Source organism: Ostrinia nubilalis, chromosome 21 (genome assembly GCF_963855985.1).
Source record: "Ostrinia nubilalis chromosome 21, ilOstNubi1.1, whole genome shotgun sequence".
Taxonomy (NCBI): Eukaryota; Metazoa; Arthropoda; class Insecta; order Lepidoptera; family Crambidae; genus Ostrinia; species Ostrinia nubilalis.
Window position 1 is genome coordinate 8888282 of NC_087108.1, and position 19334 is coordinate 8907615.

Here is a 19334-nt window from a genome sequence, read left to right on the forward strand (position 1 = left end):
AAAATTAAATGTTTCCTTCTTCCATACATTTAGTACTACCACAGTAATGACACCCATCTCTTGACAATATTATAGCAAGTAAAGCCTAAAACCAATGTTTTCCATGAATAATTTTAAATAAGAATACAATTTACGAGTTTATTTTAAGAGTTTATTTTTAAATAAAAAAAAATACACTTCTAATATTGTGTGATTTGTGTGTCTGGCATACATTTAGTATGGAAGCTGGAAACATTGAATTTTCAGATAGATCCAGTTTATTCTGTAACCTATTATTGGTACCATTTGAAAGAGCTCATGAAGCACTTTCAGGATCAGTAACCAGTTTTTGAATATCTTGTATAGTTTAGAAATAATCGAGTGAGATCACTTAACGTTTCCACCCTGTATATATATAAAAATGAAACCCGTTTTCCGTTGTCACGACATAACATGAAAACGGCTTGACCGATTTGGCTGATTTTTTTTTTGTAGTTTTCTAATACTCTGTACAAGGTTTTTACGGAAAAAAATATAAAGAAAATCTCTACGCTAAGGCGGTACGAAGTTCGCCGGGTCAGCTAGTAGTCTCTAAACAACATTATAGATAGCATTATACTATAATATGTTGCAAATGTTTACCAACACAAAGTTTAGCGAGTCGCCGCCGGCGCAAGCTGTGCTAGTTCCAAATTGTTTAACAATGTGTTGCGCATAATGTGTGCTAGATGCGTCATTATAACACATTAATTAAGCTTTATTAGATCATAAATCATATCGATGCAATCACTTACTGCTCCATCATCACCTTAGTAAGAACGGCCCACTCTTTAGAAAATAGGAAAGAAAAGAATTTATAACAACAAGAATAATATAGCTTGTATTTCTCATGCAGTTAGTAAAAAATCCACACGTTACAGATAATAAATCTGCGGGTTGTGGCCAATGTGCCATGGTTCATGCCTGGAATCTGACTGACAGATGTCAATCCTAGATGGAACGTCAAAATACATCATTTGGCGGGAAATTTTAGTGATTTTGGTTTTGAATGTAAGCTTTAATTTGTACACGCGTTATTATGATCTTTTGCATTATATCACCAACTTCATTTTTTACTGTTTTGACCCATTTTTTCAAAATCTGTATTCTATTACTATGTACAATGTACAGGATGTTGATATTGATCTTTAACATGCTTGCCTTCTGTTTACAGCAACATAGGTAACTAATAAATTAAAATAAAATGAAAAAAAAAAAGAAGACAAATTTATAAACACCATAATGTATGTATGAGACACTTTTCGTGTTTATTTTTATTTATCATCTGTCAAAATATTTTAAGTGGTCTATTCGTTTTAAAGGGTGTGCGTGTAAGTATGTTGATGGTAATTTGACGTAATGGTAGTTAGACATGATTTTAAAAACACTTTATGCCGTCGAGGAGATAGCCCTAATGGGAACATTAACCTTGAGCCACACTTAACACTCCAAATCACAGTTTAACTAATTATTTTTTTGTTTTTTCTTTCATCATCATCATTTCAGCCATAGGACGTCCACTACTGTCCACTTTTAAAACTAACTTAACTTAACTTTTTTTAAACTAAAAAATCTATAAACATTCGAACCAAAAAAAGCTTTCAAAGCACAAAATTTGTATTAACAGCCAGCTTATCAGTCTAATCAACTATCACAGTATTTTGCTCTATCCATTCTCACTAGCTCCGTGATCCACGCATAAAAGTGCAAAAAATCTTACGTGCACTGACGCAATAAGATCGTATCGACTTAGATTTTGCATAATCTAGTAGCGCCGCTCGGCGCCTGCGCCACTTACTGAAATAAAACCGACTGTATTATGAAAGTATTTGAGATTAAAACAGCGTAAAAAGGTTCTCAATACTATTGTTTATAGATAATGTATCTCAATTAAAGAAACTTGTTTGCCCTATTAGAATAGAATAAGAATAGAATAGAATAATTGTTTATTTGCATAAAACATGGTATACAGTTGTTACAGCTATAAAATAAGTCCACATGTTTTGCTACATCAAGAAGCATGCAAGTTTGAATATTAATACATAAAAAAGAAACAATGTCATTATAATTATATCAATTTGCAACAGTACAGTACAGTTTTACAATAATAAATGTCCAATAAATTATTAATTATGTCAGCTATGTCAAAAATTACATTTATACATATTTGAATGTCAAGAAACCCTTTATTTCATAAAAACTATGGTTCATAAGCCACCTGTGTAGTCTATTTTTAAACATATTTATATTAAGATCTTTTATTTCTTTAGGGATTTTGTTATAAATACGGATCCCCATGCAAAGACAGCTATTTCCGTATTTAGTGGATCTCGGTATGTCTTTATGTATTAGTCTTTGAGGACATCTTAATCGGAGATTACCAGATTTTTTAAAAAGTTCTGTATTTTTGTGGACAAAAACGGCAACTTCGTATATGTAGAGTGATGGAAGTGGCAGAAGTTGGAGTTCTTTGAAAAGTGGCCTACATGACTCATCAGGACGAATTCCACATATAGCCCTGATGCATTTTTTCTGAGCAATAAATGCTCTTTTTGTGTCGGTACTATTGCCCCATATAATAATTCCATAGCGCAGAATGGATTCTACATAAGCATGATAAGACATTATGGCGGTTTTCCGGTTCGTTACATTTTTTATTTGTCTAAGAGCATGAACGAATTTATTAATTCTGTTGCAGATATTGTCTAGATGAAGTTTCCAATTAAGATCTTCGTCTATAATTAGCCCTAAAAATCTCAAATGTGTTATTTTATTTATTTTAGCAATGTTCATTGTGAAATTGTATTTTTCATGTTTAGATTTATTAAATTGAATATAGTTACATTTGTCAAGATTAATTCTTAGATTATTTTGATGAAGCCATTTAATTATTTTGTCAATTGTATTGTTAATGTCAGTTTCATGATTGAGTATATTAGTCTTATCATTGGAAGTCACAATTATGGATATGTCATCAGCAAATAAAGTGCATTTATGATTTGTTGCTTGAGTTATGTCGTTAATGTAAATGAGGAACAGGATCGGTCCTAGTACGCTACCTTGGGGGACACCATACCAGTTTTCTCTTAAATCAGATGACACAGACCTTATCTCATTCCCTACCATATTTTTAATACTAACGCATTGTTGCCGGCAATTAAGGTAAGATTCTATCCATTGTAATGCAAGTCCTCTAATTCCTATTCTTTCTAATTTTTCCAATAAAAGTTTGTGCTGTACAAAATCAAAGGCCTTTGATAAGTCAAAGAAGAGACCAGTCGTCAAAAGATTTTTGTTAAGACTAGTTAAGACAGTGTCCACTAAATTAAACATAGCTAGTGTGGTAGACTTCTCTTTTTGAAATCCGTATTGTTCTTCTCTGATAATTTTATGTTTGGAACAGAAATCTCTAAGCCTTTTTAACATACATTTCTCGAATATCTTCGAGAGGATTGGTATGAGTGTGATAGGACGATAATTTTGAATATCTTCTGGATCCCCTATATCTTCTGGATCTATTATGATTATTATTTATTTGTTTCGAATAAATAAATTTAATTAAAGCCTTTCCAGTATGTAATTGTGCAATGAGGGCTATCGTTTTAGCGCTCACCAGTTTGCGCCACTGTAGAGTAAGGTCCTGTCACTTGCTAGTAGCGAAGACAGTGGCACCAACTGGTGAGTGCTAAAGTGGTAGGAGGACTATCGCATTTGCACTCATCAAGATGGCGCCACTGTAGAGTAAGGTCCTGTCAATCGCCAGGGGTGCCAACTGTTAAGTATAAAAACGATAGCCCTCATTGAGAAACGAGTTCTCTAGCTTCTTCTCCAGATCTAAGTTAATGATTTATCAAAACAACTACTCACTAAAAAATACACATGTCACTGACATATACTGCTTTGGCGTTTTAACAGCCATGGAGTAACAGCAAAGATTTCGATACCAAATGCAATACCTATCCGAGTTTAAGAAATTACGAGTGATGATGCCACAATAGCGATTTGGCCGAATATTGGGTGTTTCGGTTACGGTCTCGACCGAAGCGCCGAATACTCGGCATTTCGTGAGTGACACAAGACTGACTGATTACAACCTGTCTCATTATAGCGCGTGTGGTAGCGACGCCTCAGGCCTATAAGTAGATTTATTTCTTTTACGAGTACCTCTTTCGTTAATGTCATGAAATGCAGCATTCTTTATTGCAATATCGAATGTATTACAAAAAATATAACAATTTGTGATTTAAATACAACACAATATCTCTCGTGGTTATCCTCAGGTGAATTATTTAAAATTTTTATGACATTCGGCATTCAACCGAATAGTAGGGAATATTTCAGCTAGTGTTGAAAAAGGCTGAATCGATCGCTAAAAGGTCCAGTACCGTTTAGTAGCCGAAGATATGTGACATCACTAGAAAATCTCATTTGAATTCGGGTTTCCAAAAGAGGCATTTGTAATAACCACTTAAAAAGGTGCCATTGGCCTCACGATCATTATCAAACTGCAGTCGTCTTAGGCAACTAATTTGTGCATTAATTTTTGTAACCTAATACTTATTATGTTATTGGCCTTGGCCCCCATTTGATGGAGTTTGGTAGAGATATTATTGCTCTATTATGGATAATAAGTATAATTAGTAACGCAATGCACTATACTTATAGAAGGTCGATGTTCTGACTGTAATCGGTATATTTTGTATGTAGTGAGGTGTTTACACTTAACACAAGGTTCTTGTAACATTTTTTTTTGTCGTTTTGGACTGTTTCCCTTCACCAACTGAAAGTTAAATTAAAATAAACACAGTTAACGTATCCTTGCTTTTATTTTTACTCTTGCTCACCTTACTAAACAGTTTGCGGATAAAGTTGCTTTTTAAATTGACTTGGTTGGTGAACTTGATTAAAGTACCTATTCGAAAGATGAATTGAAGATTGGTCTAAATACTAAAATACTCTTGAATCCATGAAATAAAGAAATACTCGTATTAGGTATGAAGCATGAACAGAAGATGGTAGAGTTTAGCTAATTTATTAAAATAAAAAGTGCAACATTGTTTTCCCTTAATTTTTCAGATATTATTATATTAATAGTTATAATAGCATAACCACTTACTTTCATTGCTGATGAATATAATGTACTCCGACTAACAAATCTTGCCGAGAAGGCGTTCCCGCCTTCCACTAGAAAAATCACTCAAATTCTTCAAACTTCATGCACTCACTAAATGGGCTCCATTACACTGTCATTGCAACGAGATGGAAAGTCACTCAAGAGGTTAATTAACCTGTTAAACACTGTATTGTCTGCAGCCTCTCACGGATTCTCACTGGTGCCGATGCACTATGACCTTGGAACGAATGCTTTTTGAGTTACACCGTAATTATGGTAGTTACGAGTAAGTAAGTTAAGTTAATTGTCAACCCAACGTAACTTTTGTTCTGAGTCTATGACCTGAGCAATTAATTGTTAAATACCTTGGAAAGGTTTCAACGCTGATGTTAAGTTTACAACCTAAAGAAAAGGTACTAAATTGTACATAAAATTGACACAGGGCTTATGTCACAACGGTATGTGATGCTCAGTCGGGGGCCTAAGACTGAATGCTGGTAAATCGGTCTTCACTCTACCTTCACTGCGTATCAAATGACTAATATACCGGTCATAAAGTAAGGCGCCAAACCATATCCAGGCATATAACCGCCTATGAAACTAGTCATTTAAGTATTAGGGCAAATTAACCTAAAGCCATGGTTCAGAAATCTTTGGCGGTTCATAATGTCTGACACCAGACTTGTGAAGCCAGTAGTAGTAACATGGAAGAACCACGCAAGTATGCGCTTCACGGTTGATCAGTCCAGACCATAGACAACACCAACCTTCGCGTGCAAATCGATTAAGGGTTTCAGTTTAGGGTACCGTACAAGTTATTGTGAAAAAATACCACTCTTTTTATTGGTAAAAAAAACCGATGTTTTCCGGAAAAAAGTAACTTAACGACAGTGATTAATACCATGAAATTAAGTTATATCATTTGCGTTGAACAAGCCGCGAGTCTACGGTTATGTTCTATGTTTACCTTACGTCAGTTAGTACAGACATCAGACTTCATTTTTGTGGCAAAATCGCTCTTAATACAACTGCACAAGATGCAGGGTTTAGCTTGAAGTGCTGTACTAATCGGTTAGGTAACCACGTGACTTATTGAAAGCGATGATTGGCGCCATTAATGAGATTGTATGACACGACCAATTGCATGGCTCTAAGGTGTTATGTATTGAGTAGTGTTAACTCTACAAACTTACATTACGAACAAACTTAACAACAAGCTGTAATGAAGTATGTATTTCTTTATGTTAAGTAGAGTCATTTAGAGCATTTACTTCAGTTGTCACAAATTACTACATAAAGCACGTTACTACAATTTGAAATAAATTGCAGGGCATGTACTTTAGCTGTCAGAACCTACTTAATAGAATAGAATAATCATACAGTGTGAACACAATTTTCGCTAAACGAAATATTCATATCGTTGGTTAAACCTGGTTATCTTTTAGTAGTCAGTTAGTAGTGTCGGTCTGAAAGAAATACAGAAATATTTTTAGTAAAAAAAATATAGATTTTTTTAAAACTTGAATTAACGTATTAACATTGCGAATATCTGTATTTAAGGAATGATGTAATTAACACTGAGTTTAATAGTGTTGGGTAAACGTAACCGCGGAAACAATTCTTTTCGTAATTTCTGCGTAGCCTTGTTGACCTTAGTTATACGTGCAGGGTCACTACTACCAATAATGACGGAAGTCTAGATTGGTTCCAGTATTTTAGTAAATGTCACCTTTCAAATCCATCTTAATTTATAGATCGTATAAAAAATAAAGCATTATTATGTTAAAGGATGTGTAGTAACTTCAAATATTTAACTTAAATTAGTTATTGTACTTGTTATATGGTCTTTAGAATCACATGGTTTTCATATTTTTAATTATTTTAATAAGAAGGAAGTAATTACGGCTAAAACGATAGGTCAAACGATAGTACTGTAAACAGGCTGTGTAATAGGCGCCTTGAGCACAGATAAAATAACGAAAGTAAAGTTCCGGAGTCTATGGTTCTTGACAGATTGACATAATACTCTTTAGTCATGTTTTGTGATTAAACGCAGCTTAATTATTATCAATGATTTACGAAAATTTGACTGCAATTTTATTGCCAAGAGATTATGATATATTGCCAAAGGTCATGTTTTTCTAGAATTGCGTAATTTATGTTGATTGTCTGTCTTTCCTAACGAATGGTGATAACGTCCTTGACATTTCAAGATTTAGGTAAGAGTTTATGGTTTTTATTTATAGAAGCTCCGGTATGTTAATCTATGGTGATTTACATAATTTTAAGTTTTTCTGAATAAAATTATTGAATGATCGAATGTTAAAGTTGTCCTTGAACTGAGTGTGAAAATAAAAGTTTTTATATTTGACATTGATCTTTGATCAGTGTATCGCGAATTTTCCTCTACGTAAGATTTTGATTTAATTAATTTAGATAATTAGTGATTTAATGAAGTTACCATTTCAAGTTCAAGTTTTATTTTAAACAAAGTTTAATCTGAGATAAATCGCACGGCTCTACTTTTTTGTGCCACTTTTTGGGCAAAATATTTTCAAGTTTTCTGAAATGTGGTTCAAATTCAAGCTTAACCTAGTTAAACTTCAATATTCAGACCAATCTTTTTTGATCTAGTGTGGTCTCGACTCACTTAATTCATACTTGAGTGTTGTTTCGTAATACGAGCGCAAAGTAACAATGCCTTTGCCACGACCGCGAGCCATAGAAGGTTTTTTTACACTTTTGCTTTCAATTGAAAGGAAGCAGAGGACTTCAGAGATCTATCCAGGAAAAAAAAGTTTGATGTTACATTAGCAGATATTGAATAAGACTTTTCATATGATTTGCCAAAACCGCGAAACCGTGTTACTTATATGCACTACGAGTGCAAGGGTGCACCTGAATTTATGTAATGCAACTGGCCTATCAAGTTACGTTGGGTTAGGTAAGGCCCTATTACACCACTAAGCAGCTACGATAACTGGATATTGATATAATCGCTGAAACTGCAGTCACGATTTTAATTATCCTTCGTTATCCAATATTGTAGCTGGCACTTGAGAAAAAAAAAACAAAAAAAATTAACCTTCGCGCGCGAAAAAAAGCAAACTGACAGTTAATGTTGTTAGGTTTTCGAAATCACTGACAGTTGTTATGGTTAGGTTGCCGGCTTGCCGCTCGGTTCGCGGCAACTGCGCTAGACGCGGCCGCGTGGTGAACTGGCGCGCGCGCAGGCCTCGCCGCCCCACGCGGCGTTCGCGGGATTACAGAAAATTCGGTTATGTATGTTACGAAGCGACTAATGTGGACTTGTAGGTCGACATTTTGATGGTCCGTTTTCCATATTGTTCCACGGGCATGATGAAACGCTGTTGCATCGCCGGGTGCGACATAATTCGCAGTTTTATAGGCATTGATCTTGTATTGGGAATATTGGGATGACATTCTCTGATAATCTCTGCATATGAAGCAGAGAGCCTTTAGCAACGACTGAAAATTATTTTTCCGATGATAACTGATAGATCTGAAGCAGTCGTATTAGAAACGATAGTTTTTCTGAATGTTACGTGACCCATATTAAAATTTGCATACCTTTCTTTCGGTTTTTATGAATATTCATGAGTAATTTCTCTTCCTTTACACATTTCGAATATTTTTGTTAAAGAATAAAGAAATTGCACACATCCGAGTAGCGAAGGAAATGTTCATACGCAAATACGTATTCATACGTAATTTTTTAGATGTTTCTGTTGCAAAAACTAAAACAAAGTTTTAGATAATGAATTCAAGCTTTTTTTTAATTGTAACCTTGGACTGGGTGAGACTAACTGATCAGCTTGGGTTGGGTGATCTTAGATCTTCTTTAGATCCAGTCTTAGGTGCTAAATTAGTAGTTTAGTACATACCTGTCCAGAAAATGCCTGCCCACTCTTTCTTCCCTTGAAGATGCTTGATTGTGTTCAAGTATTTTTATGAGTAAGAGTAGGCGCAGCACACCGTTGATTTTTGGTTGGCCGATAGTTGTGCCCGATTTTAATTTGTATGAAGAATCGGCCAAATCGAATCGGCGTAGTGTGCGCACTCCCATACATGCCCATACTGATCAACTGCCCAACTAAACTATCGGCCGACGAAAAATCAACGGTGTGCGCCTACTCTAAAAAACATCGGATCTTAGTTACAATAGGTATTTCTGTCATGAAGGACTTTAGATATGGAAAATCCCTCCTTTCTTTAACTCAGACGCAATCTGGCAGGAAACCTTATTATACATAACTATACAGGTAGGTAGATATACCATATATATATGTAGAGCGCCAAAGTACCTAGTTCTAGTTTATACATTTTCGTCATTTATTTCATAGTTCTAGTTTCAAATTGCAAAATATCACCGGACGCCTACTCGATATTGAATCGATTAGTAATCGAGTGCCCTAAATCCTGCGATTGTGAAAGATGCATCGATTACAGGTGATGACACAAACCGCTTTCCTGATACGTGACTTGGGAAATAATGTGATCTTCTACTGTTGGGATCATTTCAAAGTTTTTTTTTACTTGCAACGGAGTTGGTTTTTGATTTTTCTTCATTATAATCATCATCATTTCAACCACAGGACGTTCACTGCTGAACATAGGACTCCCCCAGTGATTTCCACATTGGCCGTTTGGTGGCGGTCTGCATCCAGCGCCTTCTTGCTACCTTTATGAGGTCGTCGGTCCACCTTCATTTTTCTAAAATAAAATGTAATTTGTGTTGCAAAATGTAATAGTCCTGCTAACCCCTCATGTGCCACAGGACGTCCACTGCTGAAAATAGGCTTCTAATTAATTCGATATTTAATTTGACATTTATAAAACAAATATTTTTAAAACAGTCTTATAATATGCTGAATAGTATTCTTATTCTTAAAACGTTCGTACTTTTAAGATCGGTTTATAAATATGCGCATAGAGAGAAGTGTAACATAATATGCAACTATGCCACTGGTTTTCGGGCACAGACATAATTGTGGTCATATAATTTTGGTTTTCAGTTTTTTATGTCTTTATTAGCATATTTTATATTATATTTTATGTAAAAGGCAGCTTAATTCCTGCGGAAGTTAGAAATATTTCTAAAAAAAAATAAGCACAAAATCCACGCACATTAACGCGCCGAAACTTAAGTAAGCATGTTTTCGGCTAGTAGGGCACGTTTGCTAAACTTCAAAAGTGACGTTTTCCCAAAAATTTTGTGACAGTGACAGCACTTACCGCTACTGTGTAACCCACTTAATTTTAAGCTGCATGTATCAAACAAGGCTGTATGTTTCTTTAAAGATAAACAAAAATAAATAAATGAATAAAAGGACGCCATTTTACTTATTTTACTAACGCTAGCTAGCGCTATTTTCCGCCCCCATTGCAAATGGGATGTTCGTCTGAATGTTAATATTAAAACGTGTATACTAACTAAAGGGAATTCTACAAAAGGGGATGTCTCCATGGGACCCTTATGTGCTTTACTTGAAGTATTCTTTTATTAAAATATTGACTCAACTTGTTACGTAAACTCATTTTCATCCAGACATGGAAAGCGACTGAATCATAGGGGCTTACGTCACTTGGCCATAGTCCTTTAGCAAAGCTTCCGGGGTTCAGTGAACAAAGCTAGTATGTTAGCTTTACGGCCTTCCTCGTTGCATTTTTGAGGCCTGGTTTAATTTTTAACCGACTTCAACAAAATTAGGAGATGTTTTTAATAAAGCAAAGCAATGTCATCAAAAAAGGTTTTGGAAAAGTTAGGTTTTTGAAAAGTCATGGAGTTTGGAGTTAGATTTTCTATTTAGGTTAGGGTTAGGTTTTCGAGTCAGGTTTTTAAGATAGGTTATCGGAGTTAGGTTTTCGAGTTAGGTCAAGGCTGCTCAACCTTTTGAAGCGTCCAAAGGTGGATTCAGTCGTTAACGACGGGCCACTTTTATTTTTTTCTACATAATTAAGATCTGAAAAACCTTTTCACATACATAATTATGTCGATCCAAAACTACTTAAAACTGTAACGCCAGGTCAGTTGTTGCTAGAAATTCTCTTTTTGGTAACAATTTAAAAAAAAAAATGGTGCGTACTTTCAAACCATACTTGCGCGGGGCACTTAAAATTATTTGAAACAGTGTGGCCCGCGGGCCTAGGGCTGAGCAGCCTTGCCCTATGCTAACTGACCAGCAGGTTTCCATAACACTCCAGGCCTTTTATGTATGAATCGTTAATTTGACACTTAGGCTGGGTTGCACCATCTTACTTAAACTTTAACAAACGTCAAAAATCTGTCAAACGGCATACAAAAAACATCGGTCATTGTTATAGTTACGGTTTAATAAAGTTTGTGCAACTCAGCCTTAAACTCTCGCATTCTGCCAATTTGACATATGAACTCTCTTTTCATCCTTCAAGTGACATTTACGATCGAGAATATTGACAGTTGACAGCACGGCGTGCCAAGGACGCAATCTCGATGGAAAGTGGACCGCAAACAAAGGAAATAGAGCCATCCAAGCACACATTGTGTAACTACCCGCCATGCGACGCGGTTGGCGAGCACGTACCGGGTTACATTTAATTGATTATCTAATAAAACTCATAATGTAATACTAGTCTGGCGAAGCGGGTAGTAGACAGAATATCCCTAAAACATATTATTATTTTACTCAAATGTTTTTATTCGAGAGACTCGAACCTGCGACAGTCTGAGATGATGATCAAGTGTGCGATCTCTAGTGTCCGACCGAATGTTCGGTTTCGGTTTCGTTTTCGGTCGAGTTTCGGTATAAACACGAGTTTCGGTTTAGTTTCGTTTTCGGTGGCAAACTTGCCGAAACTACGACCGAAACCGAATGTGCATTCGGGAGTTTCCGCGCTGTTATCGGTCATGTTCGGCGCGTTGAATGAGGAATGAATCCGATCCCGATCAGAGCCAATGTCGTGATTCGCTCGCTTGTTTGTTTGCTGTTAGTTTTGTTTTGTTGTGGTGTCATTTTCGTGTGATTTATTTTGAATTTGGTAAGTTTTATCTCGTTTTATGTCGTTACAACAAGAGCGGGTAGTAAACATTAAAAAAAATTCAATATGACTGATAAAAGTATAATCAAGTTTAATCTAACCTTTAAATTTTTTTTTGGTTCGCAAATGCTATACGTAAACCAACATTAGATAGGTAGTTAGTTATGACTAGGTAGTGCATTTCATGGTGATAAAATTATGGATTCAGAGTTTCAAAGTTCATTTTAGTACTTATTTATCACCAAGATATCCAAGTGGCAAGTACAGTAGATACTAACTTACGTACTACCAATTTTGTATTGAGAAATTATTAAGGTAAAAGACCCGACCATGGGACGGGCTATGTAGATGTCCTGAATATTGCGAGTAATTAAAAAAAACTAGACTATTTATAAATCCTTCTTTTTCTTTTTTAATAGGTACATAATTTGATACCTTTTAGAGTAAAAAGGCGCTTTCGTTCGTTTCAGCCGAAAGACGTCCACTGCTGGACAAAGGCCTCTCCCAAGGATTTCCACGAAGACCGATCCTGCGCCGCTCGCATCCAGGCACCTCCCGTGACCTTCACCAGATCGTCGGTCCACCTAGTGGAAGAACTTTCCTGCCCCAGCGGCCATCAGCTCTACGAGCTATGTGCCCCGCCCACTGTCACTTTATTTTAGCGATTCGAAAAGGCGCTTTATAAGTTCAATTTTAATGCAATTGAGATTGAAAAGAGAAAACTAAATACTGACTGATTCTAATAACGTTTTCTTTATTTTTCCCACAAAATATGAGCCTTGTAAGGAAGTTTCGGTTTCGGCCGAAACAGACACCGTTGTCGAAATTCGTTTTCGGTTTCGGTTTCGGTCGTAAAACTAGTTTCGGTCGGACACTAGCGATCTCTATGCCAAGAAGTCTTCTTAACCAGATTTTTAATACCTTCTCACTAACCAAATCATGATCATATTATGTTTCATATAAAATACTGCCAAGACGAGAGCATGACTCTGTCAGAAAAAAATATCAGTTGTCAATGTTGTCCTGTAGAGCCAAACTTCTAATTCTACACGCCCTACCTTTACAAACTCTACACCGTCAAAAGTGGCTTGGCCGTTTCGTTAATGGCTCTTATGCCCGTTTTTACCATCAATCCCTATTTTTTAAGTAACAGGATAACACGAATTTTGTTTTCATAGCGAAATTAGGGATTGATGGTGAAAACAGGCATAAGACATCTAAATACACATAGAATTTAAAGTAATGTACAGTCAACAGCACCTCAAGCTATACATTTTCATTGCAAAGTCGCCCCTATCGCAACTACGTAAGATACCACGTGTTTACCAAGTGTTTACGTTGACGTGCTGTCGACTACCTATGTCTAATGGTTCGAAGGCTATAAATCCTTTTTTTTTTAATTTTACACCAAATATCGAAATCTTAAACCATCTGACAGCTCCCATTGAGCTCTTGCAAAATGTCAATTGCGGCCCTTAATGGGTTTTTTCGAAAATTCGCAATATCACGCGATAACTGCGTAAAGGTGGTGTCAAATGACGGAACACTGTTATATAACAAGGCCTACGTGCGTCTGCGCACCCGACCTGCGTGCAGACAAAAGCACGCCATTTTAAACCCTAAGAAAATATGCTTAAGGTTGAGAATAATAACCGTTTCGCCTGCGTGAACCTGCGCTCACGCAAGCCAGTGCGCATTGAATGCTAATGCCGAATTAATTCGTTGACCTAATTTATTTGCAACTAACTTTTTTGGTGAATCCTTTTCTAATTACAGTTAACAAGATAATGGTAGGTAATTGTTTATTTCAGAGCCGCTGTCGGCGTAGACTTTGATTTTGTAGATTTAGCATACAAGTGGTCAAAGTGTGGGTCAAAATGCCACCTCCCGTAAAAGGTCTTTCAGTGCTTAACTTAATCAACCTAACAACTGAACCCGGTTAACTTAAAAATCATGACTGCGAAGATAAGACCAAATGCTCGAGGACCTACGTAAAATGTAGATAGAGCCTCTTCTTCCAGGGTGTTGATTAGATTTAAAATACATCATAATCGAGATCATTTTTACTAGACATCTTAACGAGAACGAGGTACAGTCAACGTCAAATAGTTCATGACATACAGACATACAAAGTAGCCAAAAAGTTCACAATCACAACATGTCTTATAAGGTTGTCAACTTTTTGGACATTTATCGAGCGTCACCAACTATTTGAGGCTAAGAGTAGGGCCTACTCAGTAGGCGCACACCGTTGATTTTTCGTCGGCCGATAGTTTAGTCGGGCTGTTGATCAGTATGGGCAAGTATGGGAGTGCGCACACTACGCCGATTCGATTTGGCCGATTATTCATACAATTTGAAATCGGGCACAACTGTCGGCCAACTAAAAATCAACAGTGTGCGCCTACTCTAACTGAACGAAAATACCTATCGCATTCAGCAATGTAAAAATACCTTTACTTTATCATTGTTTCTTATTAGTAACAATCGAAGTTAAAATTATTTCGTATTATTCATAATATGTCATGTTTACATGTAATTAAATATCAATTAAAAGCAAATGTTTGCGTGCATACAAACATAGAGTTATTAATGCTCGTAATGGTAGGAAATGAAGATCGATAGGTAAGTGTGTTGTTACTTGTTAATCATCCGTTCGAAATAAGACTTTATAGTTAATTATACTGCTATGGTAGGTATCGTACGCTAACACCCGTATTCACTAACGATACTTGCTGCTGATGAAGCAGCAAATTGAACGCACAGCGTTGTATAGACCTCTGTGATTGGTTCCTGTCACCCTATGCGTCCAAGCGCGCTGTGAGACCTAATAGTAATGTTTGTGAATACGGGCGTAAAATACCATAAGTATCTTTTAAACACTTTAATTATTTAGCTTGGCTATGGATCATCCATAACAATAATATTCAACTAAGTTATAAAGTTTTTTATTCAGTACTTAGGGCCTTTCCAGGGCGCTATACACAGCCATAACCGATTTGTACGAATAGTGGAGATAAAGTGCTGTAGAAATCTTCTAAATATAATTATCTCAAAGGTGACTGACTGGCATAGTGATCTATCAACGCACAGCCCAAACCACTGGACGGATCGGGCTGAAATTTGGCATGCAGGTAGATGTTATGACGTAGGCATCGGCTAAGAAAGGATTTTACAAAACTCTACCCCTAAGGGGGTAAAACGGGATCCACGCGTACGAAGTCGCGGGCGGCCGCTAGTTAAATAATAAGTAGGTACTAAATTAGATTATTGTCTGAATATTTTTTACGAGAATCGGCCTGATAACTATGTAGGTTATATTGTATTACTTCGGTATTTAATATTATGAAATAAAACCAGTATATTGCATGTTTCTGATAAATAAATAAATATACGTCTAATGATAATAAATTGCTGCATTCGTGTTTATAATAAAGAAAGATTGATACTGTACCTATAATAAATGCAAATAATTTTCAAACAATTGTTACTAGGTTATTTGTATTTTTTTTTAGAACATTTTTGTTTATAATTATTGAAGTTCTAAATGTTACAGCAAGTAGATTATTGATTTATTGTATTTGATTGTTAATTTTTTATTTATTTTTAAACTATAAAACTTGAAGTCATCTGAATTTCAATAAAGCGACATCTACACAGGATATGTTGTACTATTTACCAAGACTAAGCTTGCTTATTTTAGCGTGCTATATTAAGCAAGCATCAAATTTTAACAGAGTGGCTACTCGTCAATAGATGGCGTTACAAAATTTGGACTGCTACTCCACACTAGATGGCGCTGCCCGACTTAATTTGTACTGTAGGCTAAATATTATTAACACTAGAGTACACGCGCGGCCTACTAGAGTAGACCAGGGTAACATTTTACGCTATAACTTTTTAAAAACTCGCGCCAGAGAGCTGGCATTCCAGGAAAGCCTCGTTTACTAAATTTGTCAACAAGCCAGTAAAGCTTGGATAGCTAGCGTCTGCGCACTTCTCTAAAATTGGCCGTCAAAACTGCGGGTCTACTCAAAAGCCCGAAATCACTCAGCAAAAAAATATGGAAACCTTGCAAAAAATGGGTTTACCCCGTGTTCCATGCAGTAGAAAGTGTTAAATAATATGACAGATTAAAAACAAATCATATTTTTTCAGTAATTTTGTTTTTGCTAATATGGATCTCAGAGTGCAATTTTGGTCCAAAAAATTATCAAATTTTTAATCTGTTTATAATGTTTTATCCCAAGTAGTTATATAAAGAAATTTTGATTATAAAAGAACTTTAATAAACACTTTTATCATTTACATAGTAATTTTATTCATAAATTGCTTACAAACTCATTTAGAGTGATATTAAATTGGCTTACCAGAGTAGGCCACGCGTGTATTGGTGTAAAAAAAAGGGGCGCGTGTACTGTAGTGTTAAGCTTTGCTCAAGAAGTAGACCCAAAATAATGTATGTAATTTTAACTCCTGGATCTTCTTCTGACTGAATGGGATTGTGTCAAAATTGGTTATTTCACTTTCCCATCGTTAAAATAAATTAATTAGACAAGGAAGTTCTTTCTTATTTAGGCAATCGAAAGCAATAACTAACGATTCAGTAGGTAGGTACATAGGCACTTCACTGATTTTATGATCATAGTAAGTATATTTTCAATTAGATTTATTTCCTTTGTGAATAAGTCAAGTATTAAATTAAAACTAATAATAAAATAAAACATCATTTTCAATGTAACGCTGCATTTTATTAAAGCACTAATAATAATATTACATACAATTAGAATGCTAGCTAAGACTTGAAACTTATGTTTATGAACAATGCTATTAAGTTTTATTGTTATACACTTTATTTACAAAAAATATAACATCAACTAAAGTAAGTTCTCCAAAGTAGCTTTCTCTGCAGCTCACAAACCTAAAAGAAATAACACTAATAAATATTCTTAATATTATATTTGTTCAAGTCTTTTACATTAAATAAAACAACACCAAATTTATGAATTCACTTTTCAGTTCTTATTATGTAATATACTGTCTGTTCAAAATAGTATTCCTTGCGAGTACAAAAAGGAACACAGACGCACTTACACAGTCTAATATCACCGCATCTAGTTATTATTTTGTAAAATTTCCCAAAGTGTAGGTATTAGTTAATTTCCAAATTTATTATTCTCATTCGTTAATGCTATAAATATGAAACACTGTCATAACACAAGCCAATCCTCTTTGATCATGTCCGAAGCCTTTTCCGCGATCATGATGACCGGAGCGTTGGGATTCCCACTGATGATGGTGGGCATGATGCTTGCGTCCACAACCCTGAGGTTTGCCACACCATGCACCCGCAGTCTTGGGTCTACTACTGCATCCTGATCATGCTTGGGGCCCATCTTGCAAGTTCCCGTCGGGTGGTAAATGGTAAAAGTGAAGTGCTTCAAACTGCACTCCCAGTACTCATCGCTGAACAGTGGCAGGTGTTGGCAACCCGGCATCGGAAGGTTGTGAGGCCTGGACCCGTACCTTTGAAAAGCAGTCGTGTTCGATATCGCCATCGCTATTTTTATGCCCTCGGTCAGAACCTTCAAGTCCTCTTTATACGCGAAGTAATTCGGCTCTATCGATGGCGCGTGGAACGGATTCCGGCTTCGCAGCTTCACCCAACCAGAACTCTTAGGCCGCAGCAGCAAGGGCAGGATAGTCCATGTTTCGGCGTTTTCTATTGGCTGGTACACGGAGTTGTAAACTCGGTCTCGGAGGTTCAAAATCTTCCTGATCTGCTCACCACCGTCCGAGTTGACTGAACTGGGCGCAAAATGAAACTGGATGTCGGGCCAGTTGCCTGATGGTGGAGCGTATTTCGTATTTACAAAAGCCAGACCTTCTACGCCTTGAGTTGTCATGGGCCCCTTTTCGTATAAAATGTAGTTCATTGCAACGGCGAACGTTTGAAAGCGGTCTTTTTTAAACGTGACCGGTTTGTTTACAACGAAAGTGAGACCGCCCAGGCCGACGTGGTCCTGCAAGTTGTGGCCCACTTTTAAATTCGCGACTACAGGAATTCCGTGTTCCCTCAAATGGTCCGCTGGGCCTATTCCACTCAGCATCATGATCTTCGGACTAGCCAAAGCCCCGGCTGACATGATCACCTCCCTTTTAATCCGGACCTTTTGTTTTTGTCCGTTTCTCACAAATTCAACGCCGTAAGCTTGTTTCTTTACCGGGTTTATTAATATCCTGGTTACTTGAGCTCCAAGCGCGATGTGAAGGTTTTCCCTTTGCCGGACAGGTCTAAGGAAGGCCTTGGCAGTGCTGCACCGGCTGCCGCGTCGCATCGTCGCCTGCGTCAGCATGAAACCGGTCTGTTTCGCTCCATTTATGTCGCGGTTCTCGTAGCCGAGTTCCATGCCGGCTTTAATGAAGGCGACCGACAGCGGGGTCCGCCAGGGAGCTTCTTGGACGGTTAGATATCCTCCAGCGCTGTGGTACGGGGTGTTGACCAGATACGGGTTTCGGTTGTCTTCGGACTTGAGGAAGTAGGGTAGTACTTGGTCGTACGCCCAGCCGGGGTTTCCTAGTGCCTCCCATAGATCGTAGTCGTTCCGGTTGCCTCTGACGTAGACCATGGCGTTGAGGACGCTGCACCCGCCGAGGACCTTGCCTCTGGGCCAGTTGCAGCGGTCTCCGTTCATGGCGAGGCAGTAGGAGCGGTTGTTGGACGGCGTGGTCTGGTACTGCCAGTCCATCTCTGAGAGCTGTGTGTAGCCGGCCAGCGCGGGGATGTCGGAGATCTCGTTCTCGTCCTGGCCGGCCTCCAGCAGCAGCACTGTCCAGTTACCGATCTCCGAGAGCCGCGACGCGACCACCGCGCCGGCCGAGCCGCCGCCGACGACAACAAAATCGTAGATCGGCATTATCTGAAAAGAGGATAAGTTTGTATCAGTTAAAGTACCTATACATATTGCCAAACGGTATTGTAATTAAATCAGGAAATCGATTAAAAGCAAATGTGACGAGTGAAATGTTTGACCATAATAGTTTCATTAATATGGATATATGAAAGTCTTTATTGTCGGCATCCACTATGAAACATTTATCAGTTTTGTAATGGGCACTGCAGTCATAATAACTGTTACTTTATTATTTTTACGTAAGGATGAAA

At 37.1% G+C, this 19334-nt stretch overlaps 3 protein-coding genes across 5 annotated transcripts in view; 1 reads left to right on the top strand and 2 right to left on the bottom strand.

The window, feature by feature from the left end:
• LOC135082310 (uncharacterized) overlaps positions 1–6342 on the bottom strand; it is a 57279-nt gene extending 50937 nt beyond the window's left edge. The window contains exon 1 of the mRNA XM_063977102.1: positions 5135–6342. The gene's annotated coding sequence lies outside the window, so the exon portion shown is untranslated. The remainder of the gene's footprint in view (positions 1–5134) is intronic.
• LOC135082302 (flotillin-2) overlaps positions 1–19334 on the top strand; it is a 268349-nt gene that overhangs the window by 92363 nt on the left and 156652 nt on the right. The gene's annotated exons all lie outside the window — the stretch shown is intronic.
• Positions 17194–19334, bottom strand: part of LOC135082300 (glucose dehydrogenase [FAD, quinone]-like) — a 47550-nt gene continuing 45409 nt past the window's right edge. For both annotated transcript variants that reach the window (XM_063977085.1, XM_063977084.1), the window contains exon 3: positions 17194–19089. In XM_063977085.1, the coding sequence (XP_063833155.1) occupies positions 17380–19089 (1710 nt within the window). In that variant the 3' untranslated portion in view covers positions 17194–17379. The remainder of the gene's footprint in view (positions 19090–19334) is intronic.